This window comes from Coffea eugenioides, chromosome 5 (genome assembly GCF_003713205.1).
Source record: "Coffea eugenioides isolate CCC68of chromosome 5, Ceug_1.0, whole genome shotgun sequence".
In the NCBI taxonomy this organism is placed as follows: domain Eukaryota; kingdom Viridiplantae; phylum Streptophyta; class Magnoliopsida; order Gentianales; family Rubiaceae; genus Coffea; species Coffea eugenioides.
Window position 1 is genome coordinate 50,932,534 of NC_040039.1, and position 21,671 is coordinate 50,954,204.

At 36.8% G+C, this 21,671-nt stretch overlaps 2 protein-coding genes across 3 annotated transcripts; one reads left to right on the forward strand and one right to left on the reverse strand.

Moving 5' to 3' along the window:
• Positions 1 to 4,083: 4,083 nt before the first annotated feature.
• Positions 4,084 to 5,905, forward strand: LOC113770168 (fasciclin-like arabinogalactan protein 1). Its single transcript, XM_027314559.1, has one exon. It carries the CDS (start codon positions 4,354 to 4,356, stop codon positions 5,581 to 5,583), a length of 1,230 nt encoding a protein of 409 aa, XP_027170360.1. The 5' UTR covers positions 4,084 to 4,353; the 3' UTR covers positions 5,584 to 5,905.
• A 485-nt stretch (positions 5,906 to 6,390) lies between these two features.
• On the reverse strand, positions 6,391 to 10,227 carry LOC113770584 (nudix hydrolase 10-like). 2 transcript variants are annotated; one of them, XM_027315093.1, is made up of 9 exons: positions 10,130 to 10,227; positions 9,634 to 9,810; positions 9,005 to 9,070; positions 8,763 to 8,900; positions 8,120 to 8,197; positions 7,912 to 7,962; positions 7,765 to 7,799; positions 6,945 to 7,053; positions 6,391 to 6,824 (listed from the first exon to the last, which is right to left on the reverse strand). In XM_027315093.1, exons 2-9 carry the CDS (start codon positions 9,790 to 9,792, stop codon positions 6,618 to 6,620), a joined length of 843 nt encoding a protein of 280 aa, XP_027170894.1. In that variant the 5' UTR covers positions 9,793 to 9,810; positions 10,130 to 10,227; the 3' UTR covers positions 6,391 to 6,617. The 2 variants fall into 2 exon arrangements, with proteins under 2 accessions (XP_027170894.1, XP_027170893.1); XM_027315092.1 differs by having other exon boundaries at positions 8,763 to 8,903.
• Positions 10,228 to 21,671: the final 11,444 nt, after the last annotated feature.

A 21,671-nucleotide genomic window follows, 5' to 3' on the forward strand; every position in this document is an offset into this window, starting at 1 on the left:
CTTCTCCCTCATCGAATGTGACCCCCGATCCCTCTTTTTGGTTACGTAGACCCAAAAGTTCTTTAAAAGGGTTTATTTACTTTTTTCATTCAAAAAACAAAAAATTATTTTTGGGTGACTTGGTACACCCTAACTCCATACCAAGTGGCGACTCCCTTTTCATTAAAAAAACCCTTTTTTGAACTTTGTTTGGCCAAATCGTCGCATTCTTAAGTCCCATGGCCTTTTACTTTTCATTTTACACACGATCACATTCCACTACTCACACACCACACCACACATCATCAAAAGTGGGGCGCGACAGGAATCCAGAAGGACCTCGCAGTGGCTCAAATCAACGCTTTTAGCGAGGTCGTGGAGAAGGCCCAACGGGTAGAAAGCGCTAGGTTACAAGTAAGAAACTTCCAGGCAAAGAAGCGTGGCTTTCCTGGAAGCAGTTCGAGGCAAGGGGATAAAGGTACCCCCTCCAAGTTTGGACGAGGAACGGGAGGTGGACGACAATCGGGTTTTGGCAGAGGGGCTCAGTCTAGGGGTGGCTCGGCTGGGAGAGGCCAAGGCGAAAACTTTCACAAGAGTTCTGGTTCGGCGTCCCGCGGGCCTTGTGGGTACTGCGGAAAGTCGAATCACTCCGAGGATAATTGCTGGAAGAAGGACGACAAATGTCTGCGCTGCGGAAGCGCAAACCACCAGTTGGCCACTTGCCCGGTCCTAAAACAAGATGGAAAAGGGAGCCAACCACCGCCGAGGACCAATGCTGGACCAGCTAAGGGAGATGGGTACAAACCTAAGGTGCCAGCTCGAGTTTATTCGTTAGAGCCCCAACAGGTCCCAGATTCCTCGGGGGTCGTAGAAGGTACGATTCCTATCTTCCACCGTTTTGCCAAAGTTTTAATTGATCCTGGTGCCACTCATTCCTTTGTTAATCCTGATTTCATGTGTGGCATCGATATAAAACCTGCTAGTTTACCATACGACCTAGAAGTTAGTACCCCTACGGGGAATCATCGGTTGGTTACTCGTCTGGTTTATAGGGATTGTGAATTGTGGGTAGGAGAGAAGAGATTGTTAGGGGACCTGATAAGCCTGTCCATTATGGGGTATGATGTGATCTTGGGTGTGGATTGGCTAGCCAAGTATAATGCCCAACTAGATTGTAAAACGAAAGTGGTTGAATTTCGCATTCCTGGTGAGGCAACCTTAAGGTTGGACATAAGGGGTAGGTTACCCTCATCTACTTTGATTTCGGGCATTGGGGCCAGGAAACTACTAAGTAGAGGGGCGCAAGGTTTTTTAGCCTTTCTGATTAACACCCCCACGGATAAGTTAAAGGTGGAGGACGTGGCCATTGTAAGGGAATTTTCAGATGTATTCCCTGATGAGTTAGTAGCTCTACCTCCGAAAAGAGAGATAGAATTCAAGATAGACCTGCTACCTGGAACCTCACCTATCTCAAAAACCCCATACCGAATGGCCCCTGCAGAGCTCAAGGAGCTAAAGTTGCAATTACAAGACCTTCTGGAGCGGGGATTCATTCAAGGGAGTGGGTCTCCTTAGGGAACTCCTGTCTTGTTTGTGAAGAAAAAGGATGGAAGTTTAAGGATGTGTATTGACTACCGGGGCCTGAACAACGTCACGATTAAGAATAAATATCCACTGCCTCACATTGATGAGTTGTTCGACCAGTTGCAAGGTACAGTGGTCTTCTCGAAACTGGACCTCCGCCAGGGGTATTACCAGTTATTGATTAGGAGGGAAGATATTCCAAAAACCGCTTTCAATTCAAGATATGGGCATTGCGAATTCGCAGTTATGCCATTCGGACTAACCAATGCTCCTGCCGCCTTCATGGACTTAATGCATTGGGTTTTTAATCCCTATTTGGATCGATTTGTCGTTATTTTTATTGATGACATCTTGGTCTACTCCAAAACTCGCGAGGAGCATGAGCGGCATTTGAGAGTGGTGTTGCAGACCCTAAGAGAGCACCAGTTGTACGCCAAGTTCAGTAAGTGCAAGTTTTGGCTGGAGAAAATCGCTTGCCTAGCGCACGAAATTTCCCAAGAAGGCATCTCGGTTGACCCGGCGAAAGTAGAGGCCGTGACCAATTGGAAGAGGCCAGAAAACCCCACAGAGATCCGAAGTTTTCTAGGGCTGACTGGTATTACCGACGTTTCATTAAAGACTTCTCCAAATTAGCAGGTCCTTTAACTGACCTGACGAAGAAACATGGTCGGTTCGTATGGAATGCCCGATGTGAGATAAGTTTTCAAGAGTTAAAGAAAAGATTGACAATGGCTCCAGTACTAGTCTTGCCAAACGGAGTGGACGGATTTGCTGTGTATACTGACGCGTCACGAGAAGGCCTGGGTTGCGTTTTAATGCAAAACCGTAATGTGATCTCTTTTGCCTCTAGGAAATTGAAACTCCACGAGCAGAATTACCCGACCCACGATCTAGAACTAGCTGCCGTTGTTTTCGCGCTGAAAAAGTGGAGGCACTACTTATATAGGGTGACCTTTGAGGTTTACTCGGACCACAAGAGTCTTAGGTACCTCTTCTCACAGAAGAAATTGAACATGAGGCAACGACGATGGATGGAATTCCTGGAAGATTACGACTGCACAATCAACTATCATCCGGGGAAGGTAAACGTGGTACCCGATGCCTTAAATCGTAAGGTTCAAATAGCAGGGTTGATGATCAAAGAGTGGGATTTGTTAGAATCTGTTTGTGAGTGGAAACCCTACCTTGGGAGTCATAAGGTGAGTTTTGGCATTGTTAAAGTGACCTCCACTCTACTGGAAAGCATTAAAGAAGCGCAAAAGGAGGATTTGATGGTACGGAAGTGGGGAGAGAAAGTGCGAAAATGAGAAACAACTGATTTCAATTTTAGTCCTGAGGGTATTTTAAAATACCGAAACCGAATAGTGGTGCCGAAGGATGAAGCGTTGAAAACGGAGATTCTAGAGGAAGCCCATCGGTCCAAGTATACAATCCATTCGGGTAGTAGCAAGATGTATCAGGACCTGAAAGGAACCTATTGGTGGGACAATATGAAGAAGGAAATCGCTCTGTACGTGCAAAATGTCTCGTTTGCCAACAGGTTAAGGCGGAGCATCAAAAACCATCGGGTTTGTTACAACCCCTTGAGATACCCGAGTGGAAGTGGGAAAACATCACCATGGACTTCGTTTCAGGTTTGCCGTGAACACAACGAGGGTACGATGCCGTTTGGGTGATCGTCGATCGATTAACAAAGTCGGCCCATTTCTTGCCGGTAAACATGAAATATTCCATGGACAAGTTGGCCCAGCTGTACATGGATGAGATCGTGAGGCTACATGGTGTTCCTGTGAGCATCGTCTCCGATAGAGATCCCCGTTTCATATCTAGATTTTGGCAGAAATTCCAAGAAACTCTGGGGACTAAACGATTCTTATTAGGCTAATTATAATTTTCTTTACATCCAATTACACACTCTTGAAGCGTAGAGTATTGTATATAGGGTTTCAGTATAATAAATAGTACATGTGCCATGTTAATGCCCAATTTGTATACCAACGAAGAAAATGTGTAAAATTGCTAGTCGATTGTTCTATTAGTCAGTTTCGCAGAAATATTAATTACCATCTATTCCTGAAATAACTCAAAGCACACTTTGTACCTATTTTTTGATCCATAATTTTATTAACGGAAATGATGATATTAGGACTTCTCAAAAAACCTCACACAACTCCTTAAATTTCAATTAATGCAAAAGAAGGGAACGAGTGCTTGAGATATTTTTAAAGAGTGCTGATGTCATTTTCCTTTTTTGATTACTCGCTTACACCCTGTTCAACAACTAAGAAGCCTGAAAAGTTAGGCCTTGTTTGCAAATGGAATTTTTACAAAAAAAAAAAACTCTACATTTTTGTTTTTCAAAAATATATTTTTTAATTATTTTTTTATTTTACATGTATTAAATCGTTATAATATATATTCTACAAAAATTTCAAAAAATTACAATCCAAACACAACCTTAGTTACTTTGGTCCAGTTTGGACACAGCAGCCCTATTGTGAAGACATCAGTAATTCCAGCAAGTAACGAAGGCCAATTCAGTAAACAAAACAGCAACTCCAGATCTCCAGCTTACTAATCGTAGTTAGTAGGAATTACTTCCCCTTGACTCTTCCTTCCTCACCTCAACTGTACACGGGACACACCGAACACACTTGCCTCTCTCCCTCTCACTCACTCACTAGAAAAAGGCCCTAAAACTAAAAGAACCCCCGAAAACATCCGCAGCCGCATAGTCCCATACGTTTCCGCCTCTCAAATTCTACTCCCATTTTCTATCTCCACCACAAAATGCAGCTAACTCCAGCGGCCACGGTGGCCGCTGCAGCGGTGGTTTTTTCCTTGGCACTAATACTCCTACCTTCCCCATCTGAAGCTCACAACATTACTAAGATTTTAGCAGAGTTCCCAGAATTCTCCACGTTCAACCATTTCTTAACCACAACCCACCTCGCTAACGACATTAACAACCGAGAGACAATCACTGTCTGCGCCGTCGACAATGCCGGCATGGCAGATCTACTCGGCAAACACTTGTCCATCTTCGCCTTAAAAAATGTCCTCTCCCTCCACGTCCTTCTCGACTATTTCGGCGCCAAGAAGCTTCACGATATCACCAACGGAACCGCCTTGGCTGCCACCATGTACCAAGCCACCGGCAGCGCTCCCGGCTCCTCCGGCTTCGTCAACATTACTGACCTTAAGGGCGGTAAAGTTGGCTTCGGCGCCGTCGACAATGGCGGAATCGACGCCACATTTGTGAAATCTGTCAAGGAAATTCCTTACAACATTTCCGTAATTCAGATCAGTAAGATCTTGCCGTCTCCCGACGCCGAAGCTCCCACTCCTGGGCCCAGCCAGATGAACATCACGGGTATCATGTCAGCTCACGGCTGTAAAGTTTTCGCCGAGACTTTATTAGCTTCTCCAGCTGAGCAGACATTCGACAGCAGTGTTGACGGTGGGTTAACGATTTTTTGCCCGGGTGACGCTGCAATGAAGAGCTTTTTACCGAAATTCAAAAACTTAACGGCGGACGGTAAACAGTCGTTACTCGAGTTTCACGGCGTTCCGATTTACGAGCCCGAGTCATCTTTGAAATCCAATAACGGCCCTATTAACACGTTAGCCACTGACGGCGCTAAAAAGTTCGGCCTCGTTGTGCAAAATGACGGCCAGCAGGTGACGCTGAAGACGCCAGTCGTGACGGCGAGGATAACGTCGACGATATTCGATGAACAGCCGTTGGCTATATTTGAGCTGGATAAGGTCTTGTTGCCCAGGGAGTTGTTCAAGGGTTCTCTGGCTCCGACTCCGGCGCCGGCACCGGAACCGGTGGCTGATGCTCCCGAGCCTTCGAAGAAGCACAAGTCGCCGCCTGCACCGCCAGCCGCAGATTCTCCTGCAGACGGCCCTGCTGCGGATCAAACAGCAGCAGACAGTAACGGTGCCGTTAGATTTGACGGTGGAAGATTTGCAGCTGTTTGTTTCAGTCTGTGGCTCATTATTTTACTTCTCTAAGATTTTCCCCTTTTCTTTTATGTTTTTTGACACCTCTTTCTTTCAAAGGGGGTCAAATAATTAAGGGCGTGTTTGGCTAGGGGTAGTAATTTATTTGTATTTAAATACGTTAGTTTGAGGGTCCTTATTTATTAGTATGAGTGTGCATTTTGTTATTTCCACTTTTTTTTATTTTTTCCTTTTTCGGGTGGGGATCGTTTGATGTATTTTAGTGGTGCCTGAGCGGAGTGAGGATTTTGTGTGGTTGTCATGCGGTTATTGTACTACAATTCTGGCATTTGCCAGTTTTTAGTCAAAGATGACACACTCCAATTCTTTTACACATCCTATCGTTTCGACAAAAAAAAAAAAAAATTTTGTTTTACACATAAGAAAATTTTTTTTCATGCTTTTTCTTTTGGGTGGTAGAAAAGAATCAAGAGTTTCTCATATCATTTATGTGCTAGCCTGATTACATCTAAACCACGTCAAATAGAGCATATTTTAAGTAACATCTGTTCAGTCTGAACTTTGGAATTATGGCATAAGAACCAATGATGAAATACAAAAAAGTGCGAACTCATCTTAAGACCTTGCAATAATGTTCCATGTAACTAGGGCACACGAGCTACCCATCTGGGCATTAAACAAAGGGTCGATTTTATACATACTGAAACAGAAATTCATCTGTGCAGGCAAAGGAGGCTATTAGGCAACAGCTTTTTTGTCCTAAACTGTTCATCAACCTCAAGCAGACAAATTATTCATGTAGGACTTATTTGAAATATGTTGCAATCACATCTGCAATACTGCTAAAGACTCGCTCCATCAACGGAATGTAGTATATTTGAGTACCAAAAGTTGGACGCTCTAAATGAGTTGCTCAAGCAATTCATGCACTCAATCAAATACTTTAATTACCTTATTAATTCATCATCCCTCATAGACAGTGAGGTGAGTCGTCGTACAAAAATCAAAAAAATTATTACAGATAATCATAGTTACAGCAGAATATTCACAGCTCTCCTCCCCTGCTTAACATTTTTGGCATTGATTCAGTTAAGACTAAAGATCCTGCGGTTCAGATCCTGCTTGTTCACATACAAATAGCTTATTGAATCACCGAAGATGGATGTGATCGGCCGCGGAGTAAATCCGGCGTAGCTTCCATCTAATTTTGCTAAACACAAGTCGTTAATGTACTTGTAGAGGCTGTGTTTCTGAGTAAAAGGCTGAGCTGCATACTCTTCCAACGGCATCCACTGGTCAAAGAAGTATTTTGCAACATATAAGCCAATAATGCTAATCAGATTCGAATTAAGCAATGAATGCTATTGAAGAATCCAGCTATGAGGAACACTGAAGAAGCAATTCCTGTGTACCTGGGCGGCCTCAATTTCAAGATCTTGCTTTTGGATTTTATATGATAAAGGGCGCAGCATGCACAAGAACAACAAGTCTGACTTGCCAAAGAGTGCCTTGTGCATTTGCCTATCATCATCAGTTAAAAGTCAGGGTTAACATGAAAGACATCATCAGTCATCATACCAATGAACTAACAAATGTAATTTTCCATTAGACTTATCTTTGGACATGGTTTTACCACAATCCAATAGATTCGTTCTAGAATAAACTCAGGCCCTGTTTGATAATCCAGTTCAGTACTTAAACTTAATGGATTCAGATCTTAACATATTTAGACCGTTTGATAACCAAAAATTGAACATTTGAATTAATTAAGTGGCACCGAATTTCCTAGACAAAACTTACTCTCAAAATTAAGTGATAACCTATTCACTTATCACTGAATGCGATGTACACTCAAATGTATTAGATTTAATACTTAATAATTCAATAACTTAATGGATTTAGACTTCAGATTTCAAACTTTCAGCTTTCAGATTTCAGTTTTATCAAACGCACCCTCAGAAACATAGAGACTGCCCTATAAACCCACTAAGTAAAAACAAATTTCACTTGGCTTAATCCAATTCCCCAAATTCCCTCAATTCTGAAACTTCCAAGGCTAATCAGAATTGGACCTCAAAATCACTTCAAAGACTTCCATGATCCAATTACAGATGACAAATATTATTTTCCACTCTTCAATATATATAACTGGATGACAAGTTTATACATGCACAACATGGAGTGGAATTCAGATTGAATAAACACAACTGAGATGTTATGCAAAAGTGGCACCTGAATGCTAGTAATTCCACAAATTCTGTGTCAACCTACAATAGGAAAAACCCAGGAGTCTTACAAAGATACCAGAAAGGGTGTAACAGAGGAATATACATTCAGGTTTTCTGTATATCTATCTATATTATGAAAATCATTACTTACTCCTGTTTCTTCTTTTACTTCTCTTATTGCACCAGCAAATATATCCTCACCCTGAAAGTTAAAGAGCCTCAATATATGTAACATAAGAAAGACCTGCTAGAACCTTCAGCTAATAGAAACTTCAGGACATTAAACCTATTTGTGGGTTAGATGAATTATCTGGATCAGGGGGTATAATTGCATAATCTTTTGGTGAAGCCAAACGTACCTGTTCAATGACTCCTGTGGGAATCTTCCATATCCCCTTCCCCTTCAATTTTCCATTCTTTTCCTGGACAACAAGCAACTGGAGAAAAAATACAGAGACTCAGGGAGAGAAATGAGTAGAAGTTTAATATCATGGATCAATCTAGTGGATCGGAGTTATTGGTGATCAGTGTATACTTCACTAGGAGTAATAAATAATGAAGAACAAGAGATACACACGGCACAGAAAAGCATGAAACCCAAGTGTCAGATTTGGCACAATCTAGTCTATGGTAATGGAAACAAGGTCCTGGCCATATAAAGTGGCACAATCCACTGGTTGCTTTAGGCAACAAATATCTTTTTGATTTATCCTGAAAACCAACTACTTAACATTTTATGTGCAGCTTAACTCATTTGTAAGACTGGGGCATTTGGCAGTCACTCAACCTGTAAACCTTTAAATTAGGGGAATGAATACGAATAAAAAGAGCTACAAGTTCTTGACTAAAGTGTTAATCCTTTAAGAGTTTTTTTAACGGGTGCCCAATGGGTACTTGTTAACACACTTGACATTCACCTAACCTATCATGTATATACACATAGTAACACTCATAGATACATAACTAATTTAAGCGCTAGCAGAGGTGGAAACTTCAACATACCTCCCTTTTATCATTTACAATAATAGCCCCAATACTAACGCGGTGCGTAGCATTTGCTGGGATAGTACTATCAATTACAGGAATCCAATTGACAAGCATCAGGTAATCAGGCTCAGCATGGTGATACCAAAATCCTTCCTGCTACAGACATCGCAGGTTAGTAGGCAATATTCCTACAAAATGTACAACTCATAGCATCAAGTTAAACCATCAAAGATCTATACAGGTAATGAGAAGAGTACCTTAACTGCAGTTTCAACAAGATTTACAAGTCCAATGGGAATTTTGATCCAAACGCCCTTCTTCCCCTGCAATTCAATCTTGTCAAACACTAGTATTTACTAAGACAAGAAGATTGCAAGGTTGAGTAGTGGATGAGATGAGGCCATCATCAAGTATCAACACATTATAATGCAACTCTGATCATATATCATAGGTTGACTTTTCATACATTTAAAATCGTCATTATAATTTTAAACTTGTTTATATCTTTCTCTACAGTAATTAATGCGATATATTTCGATTGAATAACTATTTACAGTTCCAAGCAGGCAGAGGGATAGCTGATATTACTTCAACTGAAAACTGATGAATTCAACTAACAATTCCATCAATGTCTTCTACAAAATATCACTTCTAAGAACTTCAACTTTCTACAGTAAAAGCGGAACTTGTCCACACCCAGACATTATTCTACAAAAATAGGAGAAGTATCCCCTTGAAAATTAATATACTTGTGCAATCATCATTAGTTCAACCTATAACCTCACTCCTGCAGATTCATTTGGGCCTTGTGAACAAAACAAGTTCAAGAATCAACTAACATAATACCTAAAGAATTGTCCTACACTAACTTCCAGTCAGATAATACCTGAAGCTTCCACTGAAATAGCGAAGCTCTGAGCCTGGAACGGAAGTTATTGGGGTCCATAGGCTCCTTCAACTCCACTATGACCCCTCCATGGTCATCGTTAAATGCAGGAAGCAACTCATCCTTTCTCACACCATTTACAACAAACACCTCCTCCATTAAACCTCAGGACAACCCCTGCTCAAATGCAAAAATTCACCACTGAGTAGCCTGTGTATTAAATTAAGTTAAAGAACACACAAACAGCAGATAAACATAGTACTAATGTAAAGATGGTGACTTTGCCCATGTTTCTTAGTAAAAATCTAATCTTTATCATCATATCAGGTAAAGATAAACACACCAATAGTGGGAGCAAAAAAAAAAAAAATCCCAGTAAAGAATGGAGACCCTTCATTTTCACGTTCTATAGGACGTTGTCAACCACCTAAATCTTAACCTGCTTCACAAATTATACCAAATGGACAAAGAAAATAAGCAGATGATAAATGGGTACCTTCTACAATGTTTTCGGAGAAAGAAACAAACAAGTTAATTTGAGAGTTGAAGTGATAGCTGAAGGAACTAGCAAAAGGATCTTGTCTAATTGGAGAATAATGGTATGATGCGGAGATGGTTGAAGTTGCGGCAAAACAAAAGGGTCGTATTTATACAGAGGAAGGTTGAAATGGTGGATGGTTAATGACGTAAATTTACTTGGATTTTAGGAACATAATCAAGATCTCAATATATTGATGACATCACATTGGACCCGATCCTGTGCAATAAAGAGATGTATAATATTATGATACATAAATTCAATATGAATTTTTTTATTTATAAAGCAAACTTTAATCTCTTAAATTTCTTTTACATAATGATTGTCATATTAATAGTCATAATGCTTAGTGTTAGTTATGTTGAAAGTGAATATTTAAAGCAAAGCATGTTTTTGAGACAACTAATTACAAGCATATAACCACTATTGGCCACCGCTATCTTAGGGAGGTGGGAAGTCAAGGGTTCAAATTATGTCTCCTACCAATTGTCACTGTATGTGACTTGCGAGTTAAATGGTTTAAATTCATACAGGTGCGTAGTACACAAATAAGTTAGACTACTAGGAGTTTATCGGAAAAAAAAAATTATAAGCATATGTTTTGGTAGTTAAAATAAAAGTAATTCCTATAAAGATAAAATTGAAAGTTCAAAAAATAACAGATATTTACAACAAATCCCTGTTTTCCCTCCTACTAAAAGGCTAAATAGTAGAAACCGCAAATAACTTCTTTTTGTTTTTTGTTTAACAACACAAAAGAAAAAAATCACATTGCACAACCTTATAAAACCTTTTAATAAATGTTCTTTATTCTTCGTTATAAATTTTTCTTTTTAATTTACACACACATAGGCCGTACATTTGCCACTAATTCTAACGAAGACCAAGTGCCCACAAGCGGTTTGTCCAACAAAATTAATAAGTTAAGTTTCATGTCCAGTTACGTAACGGATGGGTGAATAAATGTAACCTTAATTACAAGTAACCCCTCATGTGGATATGATTGGTTGCGTATTTCGTGCCATTTGTGTATTTGTCCAAAACAAATGAAGCTTTTTATTTTATATTCTGGTACAGTAATTTTGAATTTGTGTGAAAGATTAAATGGTCAGTGTCATGATTAGATTTCAGTTCTTGAGGAAACTGGGAACTAACCTGCTGGATAAAATCAAAAGTTAAGCGAAGATTGTGCTCTCAAATGTTAGCGTTCGTGGGGACATGATGTACAGTTTTGAACGTGGCATTGACTTTTTGTTTATTGCTTGTTGACGGGCTATTTGGCTCAATTCGATGCCTTTTGAGCGGCAAAAAAAAAAAGGTTGAGCGAATGTCGTCGAAGATTTCTTTTATATTATGGTATTGACATTCAATCACATTATGAGTTTCATAATCATAAATAAAAAGTAAAGTCACATGTTTGATGATGCAACTTCTTCTTCTTCTTTTTTTTACCAAAAAACAATTTTGTTAGATGATGCATAATCTACAGATAAACCTATTAGAAGTTGGTCTATGTCAATATTTTTTATTTATAAAAAAATTGTCCTCAATAAAGGTGGGTAATAACGATTCATGAGAGATTATGGGCACTCAAATCATATTAATTATTCAATTAACCAATTCTATAATTTTTTTTTTTTTTGCTGACGGAGTGGGTGTCCGGGTCAATCCTTATGGGGCCCGACTAATCCCACTCCGGTCGGGGAGGAGAGGCCCCATCCCCCCGAACATGTTAACCACGGAACCCGAACCCTTGCGAGCACTGGACACCAAATCCTAAGGAGGTTTACTGAGACCAACCGAGCTGCCCACGAGGACATTAACCAATTCTATAGTTGGAATATAAAGTTTTTTTTTTTTTTTACTGTTATCAACAGGGGGATAGGAATTGTTAGAGTAAAAGGTATGTATGTAAACCTATGTAGCATGTCACGTATATATATCGAAACACATCATACCCTTTGTTTTTTTTTTTTTTAAGAAGAGTAATTATACTAACGTGGAGAGTAAAGTAACCTAGTGACCTACCCCAATTTTGAAGAAGAGAAATCATACCCCTTTCTTGGTTGTAATCTAGCTATTTTAGAGGCTTACATTTGTTGCTAAATGATTTCAAATTTGTTTTCTTATGGCGTCTTACTAAGTATATGATTACATAGCAATAAAATATCAATTGGAGTTCCAGAGAACCGAACAAAATGCTCATGAATTAGTAGCATCTTTTGCTAAATCAGGAGTTATCACTAATTTTTTTAGCACTATCCTCCAAATTTTGTAAAACAACTGGTGGTGGTGCTGGACGATATCCAACAAGTTTATTAATAAAGTCTTTCTTTTTTCTTATAAGAAAAAAGGCATATGATTACCATCTTACTCAAATCAAAATTGGTATTGGGATAGTAGGAACTGCGAAGTGATTAAAAGTTCTCGTTGATTTCTCAATAATTCCCAACCACATTAATAAGATTATGAACCATCTTCACTCATTCGAAATTGATTTTGATATAAAAGTTCAAATTCTTTATAATGGTGTCAGAGTTGGATCTTTAAGTTTTGTTCATGAACTTGTTTATAGGTCCACCCGTGTGACTTGGTTCTTTCGCTCTATGCTTTGTCCGTTGATAGCTCACATCAATGATCAAACTCGTTTACTCTCTGTAGTTTCTTCTGTGACTTGTTTCTTTCACTGTAGACTTTATTCCCCCGCGTCTCCCCTCGAGCCCGTTAGCTCTTCACTTTATAATTCCATCCGTGACTCGGTGGTACTCTCAACACAGGGTTTGAACTTTGAAGGTGTTAGGGCTTTGTTCGCCAGTACCCTACTTCAATCAAACCCATCACTTCTTAACAACGTTTTCACGAGTCTTGGGTCAACCTTACCAGGTCAGGTCGTGGTCCATCCCTACTATTGATTGCCACTTTAGTTTTGATGTGGGAGCCCAAATTTTGATTGCTAACGTCCTCTGAAAAGTTTTTGGTTACATTTTGATAAGAGCCATTTGTTAAAAAAGGTACACTCGTTAGGGTTATCTCGTCCGCGCTGAAGCTGGTTATCACTCGGGATCCTTATATCAAAATCTCTGATTCGAGTCCCAGACATTAGTCAGTCCCGCTCTGTTTGGACGCTGTGTAATTAGTTGGGTGTAGACTTGGATACATACATTATCGATAAATTTTTTTTAAAAAACACAGTAAAGGGTTATATCAATAATATTACACCCTTCAAAGTTGTGTGAAGACAATTTTTAAGCATTCCTTGTATTGGCCACAATCAATTCAGATGCCTTTTGTCGAAAACGTGTAAACACAAATAAAAATTCAAACTTTAAAGCGAGCACGCCACCACACAATAGACGCGAAGACAGTGACCCCCGGTCAACACTTTGGTTTCAGGAAGCACCGGAAAAATATTCGAGCAAATACATTTTCAAAGCTTCGACATTCTCAAGAATAGACATAATATATTGCAGCAAGTAGTAAAATTTCAAGAACATGTATGGAAATTCTTTTGCATAATTCCCCTGCGTTTTTAAGTATTCTTGACTTTCGAGTATTGGAACTAATTCAATCTTTTGATGTTGTGTTCCGTAAAACATTCGGTAAAATTGACTGGCATAGAATATAAAATGTATGACTTGTAGCCAAAAAGTTATTTGTTTCATGTTTTGATGAATTTTTCACTATACTTGTTTGGTAGTACGTGCATTTTACTACTTGCATTGGTCTACAAAATAATTATGCAAAAATCATTGCACTTTAGATTATATGGAGAAGAAAAGTTTTGACTAGTTTAACCCACTTAAGAATACAGTGATTTGATTTGTATGTGTTCTATGTAATTACAGTGTTTGATAACAGATTTCTCAAAATAATATTTCACTTGCATCATAAACACATTTTTCAACCCACCTTTTTATATTTCTAACCACATTTTTATCTCACATACATCACATCACAAAAAGCGCTATAGTAATTATTCCAAATAATATTTCAAATAATACTCTTGAAGAGGTGATTTTTGGTGGGTAGTTGAACCGACCAGAATCAGGCTCCTTTGAGATGAAGTGAGGTGTATCCTCGTGTCCGAAGTGAATGGCGGGGCTTCTCCCCTGGAATCACTTCGACGATCAAGTTAGTATGAGAACGAGAGAAAAGCAGTAGTATTGTCAAATGAACAGTATGCTTACTTGTTAGGAGTACATGAGGGGTATTTATAGAGCGAGAGTGGAGGGCAGGACGGAGGTCTTATGCCGGTGGGACCCATGTCCTGCCATTACGGCTCTGCTCTCTATCAGGCGGTCTGACTCTGACGCTGTAGCCGCCTGGGCAGGGTGACGAAGAGTCTTACGCAGTAGTCATTAAGTGCGACAGTGCTTTTCAGATAAAGCACTGGTCCCGGGTGATGTCAGGTGGCTTGACATCATCAACGTGCAGCTGAGGTGGAGGTGCCGAGGTCACCTACACGGCAGACTAGGGATCCGGCCGAGCTTGGGGGATATGCCCAAGACACGGATGAGCTCCGATGAGGGACGAGGTGGGTTCACCTCGGACATGCGGGGTGGCCGAGGTGAGCATCATCAACTCTATCCAAACATGTAAAGTGAAAAAGAAATGCGCCGTGATAGGAGATTAGTTCCCTTTTTATTTATTTTGTGCGTATGGATGTTACTTATTTTTTGTATTAATCTTTTAATAGATATACCGAGATGTTGCCACAAGTGATTATGTAGTGTTATCAAATTCGATCACCTTTTATTATTATAGTATAAAACGAAAGAAGGTAATGAACAACTCAAAAGCTTCCAAAAAACACTTTGTCCAACAAAAAAAAAAAAAAAAAGGTTGGCTGTAGATTTTACCTATATCACCTGATCAAATGACTGCTTGTTAAGTTGGTCTTGATTTTCACTTTTCGATTTTCATACCCCGAATGACTCGTTTTACGCTCTACTTGGTGCCTTCAAAAAAGTCCTAGTCTTAGTTATGCTCAAGACAACACTAATGCGTTTCGTCAAAACCTTCGACTTGAATGGACTACTGGCCATAATTGCGTGGACCGTGGAAATATATAACATTTGAATTCAATAGAGGCATTAATCAAGTCAAGATGGTTACAGTTGAATCGAATAGAGAGTGATGTTTGACATTCAATCATGGCTTTAAGTGTTCAAGACATCTCATGAAGTCGCTTTCACGTTGGCGCAAATCAGCAGCACGATTAATTACACTTTGCCCCCTAAATTGATCTTTAGTAACACTTTGTTCCTCTAAATTCTAAATATATAAGCTTTATCCCTTGTGATTAACTTCTCGACCAAATATAAAGCGAAGTTATATTTTTCATGCCTAATTAATTATTGAACACACATAACAATTATAAAATAATAAGTAACTACTTTTTCAATAGCTGTTAAATCTATTTAGACACAATTTCACAGTGCATCTAGCATTTTAGCAATAAAAAAGAATTAGAAAATCTGCATATAAAAAAAAAACCTAAGCAACTCGGTGTGTTCAAATGAATACTTATAGCAAACTTACTTTAGATGAAATAAAATTAATTAGTGCATTCCAAACGAAGATTATTTGACAATTTTTTTTATTGACTTGTAAGAATCTTGTGAAAATTATAAGGTAAGCGAAAATTATCAAAGACCAATCCATTTACGATTTAAAAGGAAGAAAGATAAGTGATCAAAGCTAGTGTAGAAATTTTGAAAAAATCTAAATTCTTTTTTATTCCATAACACAAATGTTCAATTCTCAGTATTTCACCATCTTTTATTTTTTAACTCTTTATATTCTATGACTTCATATTTTTTCTAGTAAGTCGATTGATATTTCGACTAACTAGAAGTATAGCGGGTCCGTATGGATTAGCTATTTTTTGGATTGTTTTTCAAAAACAGTACTGTAGCATTTCGTTTTTTCAAATACAAGTCCATTTGGATTAGTTTTTTTGGGGTTATTTTTCAAAAACTATATGAAAAAATGACTGTAGATTTTTTTGGATTATTTTTAGAGGTATTTTTAAAACATATTTTTGAGTATTTTTATAATTTATAATTTTTATATTTTATATTTATATACATTTATGCATTTATAATACATTTATAAATAAATATATTTGGGATTTTATATAAAAATATATAATGTTATAAATGTATTATATTATATATATACATAATATAAATATATTTATAAATGAATAAATGTATAATTAATATAAATGTAAAAATTATAATTTATAAATATATATTAATATTATGTATAAATGTATTAATATAATTAATATAAATGTATTAATGTATTAATAATATGTATAAATGTATAATTAATATTATTTATAATTTATAATTTTTATTGTTTAAATATTTATATATATTTATGCATTTATAAATAATATAAATATATTTATATAATAAAAAATATATAAATGTATTATATTATATATAATACATAATATAAATATATTTATAAATGTATAAATGTATAATTAATATAAATATATATATATTATAAATGAATATTATATAAATGTATAAATTATAATTTATAAATATATATTAATATTATGTATTAACGTATTAATGTAATTAATATAAATGTATTAATATTATGTATAAATGTGTAATTAATATTATTTATAATTTATAATTTTTATTGTTTAAATATTTATATACATTTATGAATTTATAATACATTTATAAATATTTATAAGTAAATATATTTATATAATTATATAAAAATATATAAATGTATTATATTATATGTAATACATAATATAAATATAATTATAAATGTAATAATTGTATATTATTATAAATGAATATTAGATAAATGTATATATTAATATTATGTATAAATGTATAATTAATATTATGTATATTAATATAAATGTATAAATCTATTATAAATGTATTATATTATACATAATACATAATATAAATGTATATTATAAATATACATAAATATATATAAATGTATATAAATGTATGATTATATAAATATATATACATAAATGTATTATATATTAAATATATAATATATAATATTTATATAAATGTATAATTACATATTTATATTATATATAATTTATATAATATATAATATTTATATAAATATATAAAAATATATTTTAAATACTGCAAAATATTTATAATATGTATAAATAAATATATAAATATATAATACATATAATATACATTAATATTAATATAATTTATATATAATTTACGTAATTGAAATATACACTTTAATATATATTGTAAAACAAAATTGCATAAATAAATTTATAAATATATATAAAAAATGTATTTATATAAATATATAATATTTATTTCAATTGATATAATATATATAATATTATACATAATTGAAATAAATATATTTATATTAATATAATATATATATAGTATACATAATTGAAATATATATATTAAATATGTATATTTGGAGTTGTTTTTGATATATTGTTTGGATATGATGTTTTTTGAGTTATTTTTTAAATACACATTTACTGTGGCACTTGGAATGTGAAAAACAGTTTTTCAAAAACAGAAGCAAAAAAAGGAATCCAAACGAAGCCAGCCTTATTCTGCGACCATTATTTAACTAGAAGTCAGATGTCCTTCTCACCACCAAAGGGGAAAAGGAAAAAAGAAACAAAGAGGGAAAACTGATTAGGGTTTGTTTGGATTGCGGTTTATTTGTCAAAATATATTTGTTTACATCTCATCATCATTACATTTTTCAACACACCTTTTATCTTCCCAATTACCTTTTTATCTCACATATATCACATTATAAAAAGTGCTACAGTAAAAAAATCTCTAATAATTCACAATCCAAACAAACCCTAAAAGATATCCATCCGAGTCAAGAGTTTGGGTTTGCATCTTTACAAGCATGTATTTCATAAGTTTGTTTGATCAAATCATGGCCAAGTCCTTTTCTCATTTAACATTAGCGATTGTTGGTTCATTGCATGGCCTCCTCCGAGCGCAAAAGATACATCAGGGGACATGAAATTGAGGGGACACTTTTCAATTCTACGCGTTTTGACCATGATTAAAATAAACTGAGAAAGAAAGAGATGGTCTGTGGCATTTTTTTTTTGTTTTTTGTTTTGCTCCCGAACAAAGCGAAAAGAAGCAGAGATCATTCAAAAAGAAGCTTCTTCCCGTTTGGTTTGTCATTTCTAGGATTTTTTTTTATAAAAAATATATACTGTAATGGTTTGATATATTCAAAACAAAAAGGTAATCGAAAAATATGTTTATAAAAAGCGTAAAAATTTTTTTGCGAAAAATCGAAATGCAAACAACTAACATTGGATTGGATGTCTCTTTGTACTTACACAATTCCCACAAATTTTACTGAAAGAACCGATGGCATGTTTTTCAATTATGTTTGAGTTTCTGATTGAATTCCGATGACACAATTACAGACAGTTATATCTTTTTTTGTCAATTACAACAGTTTGACTTTTGTAAATCCTAAACTTAAACCCACAGGAAATCACCAAAAGCCGGTAACTTTGGATGGTTCCTGAGGAGCTTAAGAACACAGACAGTTATATCACCAGTACAAAAAGTAGGCAGATGATCACTCACTGTCACTCACTTCAATGATGGTGTGGGCTGCAACGTGTTACATCTTGCAAACTAAAAAGATATGCAAGGTCAAGAATCCATGCGTTGAACCAAATCACTTTTTTATTTTATTTTTTTTTAGGGGTGATAGATACGTTGCATCTTTTGTTTTGTTTGAATCTAGATATACATGAATCTAGATTTTTTTTTTTAGTTGCCCGTCCGGTACCTGAAACTTTGCCCCGACTAATCCGGACCCGACCCGCATCGCGCACCTGGCTATGGTGGATGAGTCTCCCAATAAGGATGTTTGCGTACACTAGAACTCGAACACGAGACCTGCTTAAGCGAATCCGAGCAGCTTACCACTCGGACCGACCACTGTTGGTACATGAATCTAGATTGCAGCCACGTTCAATAGTGATTTGTTGTTCGCTATTCATGGTTAAACAACAAATCACATCAACAATTCTGGGATCCTTGCGTAGCCTATGAGTTCCATCCAAGGGTGGACCTCTTTTTTCTGCAATTGTGCCCCCAGTTCGGCCTTCTAGTCCGAAGCATGGTCTAGTTTGGGCTTTTGGTTGGGCCAATTGGTAGTTAGAAAAGAAAACACCAGCGTTTGTAAGCATCTGTGGTGGACGAGCTCTCCCCAAAGTCCAATTACTAACAAAGAGCCTGTTTATATAGACCGACGGATGCCCAGGTATATCAGTTTTTGTTTTGTACTGGTAGCATATTGTAATAAACACACCTCTGGCCTCTAAATCTGAAACGGCGTGCATTTGTTTTGGGTTGCACTTTTGAACCCGCAAGATTATTTGCCCAAAGGCTGTTGCAGGAGGCCCATCGATAGTCCCTCGTACACTTACAGTCCTGGCTGACCCGAGAATTTGAAAATTTCAGACCGCGCTCTTATTCTTCATCTCCACCGATTAAAAATACCAAATTCCCAACGAAATCAAAACTCCGATTGATGACTCGTTCGGATTGACGATGGAGACGGTGGAGAAGCTGTTAGCACAGATCTTCGAGAGGAAGAATCGGATTATTCGACAAGTCAAGCAACAGACAGATAACTACACTCAACATCTTGCTTCGAAATGCTTAGTTGACGGAATTACCCCTCCTCCTTGGCTTTGCTACGACAATCAATCTTCCGATGTTCCTAAAGGCACTCCATTTGTCTTTCTTCTTCTACATTATTTTTTTAAAAATTATTTGATGTTTTAGTTGTAATTATTTGTTCTAGGTTTTGGATTGGTAAATGAGCTGTGGTTGTGAATTGAAGAACGGACTTGAGGAGATTGCCCTGGATTTAGGACCTCAGGAAACCTAATTTTGCTGACTTATGGCTTTAATTGTGTGGAACTTGCGAAATGATTTGATTTTTTCAATTAAGTTTAGCCTTTCTTTTTTCTTCTTCTTTAAAAAAAAAAAAAAATCAGTTTTTGAATATAGTAGCTCGTGAAGCATATGAATCGTCCTGGACAATTGGGTAACAAAAGAATGAAAATGATCGCCTGGAAATGGTGAAGAAATTAAATCTGCAGGGATTTACTGGAACTGTTTTGACCTTTTGTTTCCATAAATTTTGTTGTTGATGCCTGCACCTTTGAAATAAAATATATACATATACATTTTTGTGTTGGATAGCTATAATACGAAGAAAGCTTTTCATTGCAGAGCTGAACAAAGAAGATTTAATTTTTGAAATATTATTGCCACATCAAAGACCTACAATCCGCTTTCCAAGTGCTTGTTGCTCTCTCTACAACGAGCCAGTTGCTGCTGCAGGAGATAATGGAGAGCTAGTGGATGGATTCTTTAGGGAAACTTCTTCCTACAGCAAATGTTTTGGCAGTGGAGATAAGCAAGCTACTGCAGCTGGCTGTCTTGAAAATAACACTGGTTGCACAATGAACATGGTATCTGAGTTAGCAGTTAGCATTACATCTCCTCAGGATGATGCCGAGGCGAGAATCTCAAACATTTGTAGTGCCCCGGATCAATCAGTTGCTAGAATTCAGAGATCCAAGTCTAGACAAAAGGCTTTGGAGCTTCGCAATAGCGCAAAAGCATCAGGCAGGAGCCTTTTAAATCAGAAATACGATACTGTTGGTTCTCCTTCAAGAACTAGACTACCTATGTTCAGCTCTGAACAGGGTCAGGTTACAGGCTCTGAAGAATTTGGAGAACCTTGTGTCATGGCCCGTGAAAGTTGTGGAGATTGGGAATCAAATGAACGAGATACTGAAAATATGAACAAGGAAAAGAGGACCACTTTTTGTACTGGTACGGTAAGAAGATCAATAAGCTCTGGCGAACAACCAAGCTCTATGAAAGACTTAGATAATGGTGATAGTTTTACTTGTAATTTGCAGAAGAGTGGAAATTCTCTAAGAAAAGATCTGCATGATTTCCAAAACTGTCCCAATGTGGTTAATGTGTCGGTGGGAGTTATCAACTCTGCTGTCAATGGTGAAAGTGGTAGCTTCATTGAAGCAAGGACAGAAGATCACTTGGAACATAAGGGAAAAGGCAGTGATACTCGTGTTGACAGGATTTCAAGAACAAGTTTTTCTAGCCAAAAGCCTTGTCTTCTGGATGAGGCTCCAGAAGTGGATATCTCTATGCACCCTGTGATGGTTGAAGCTGGTATATCAGCAAAGCGTAATCTCAAGTCAGTTCAACAGTTTAATGATGCTACTAACTTTCTTGAATTAAGCCATAAAAGAACAAGGTCTGGAACTCCTGCAGGTGACAGAGGGATGCCCATGCTTCTTGATACACTCAGTAGTGATCATCATGGAGATACAAGGTCCAACTCTGGTGCTATTGAAAAGTCTCAAGCTACAAAATATGCAGTCGAAAATAGCTCAGATGGTATACTGCCTCTTCTTGAT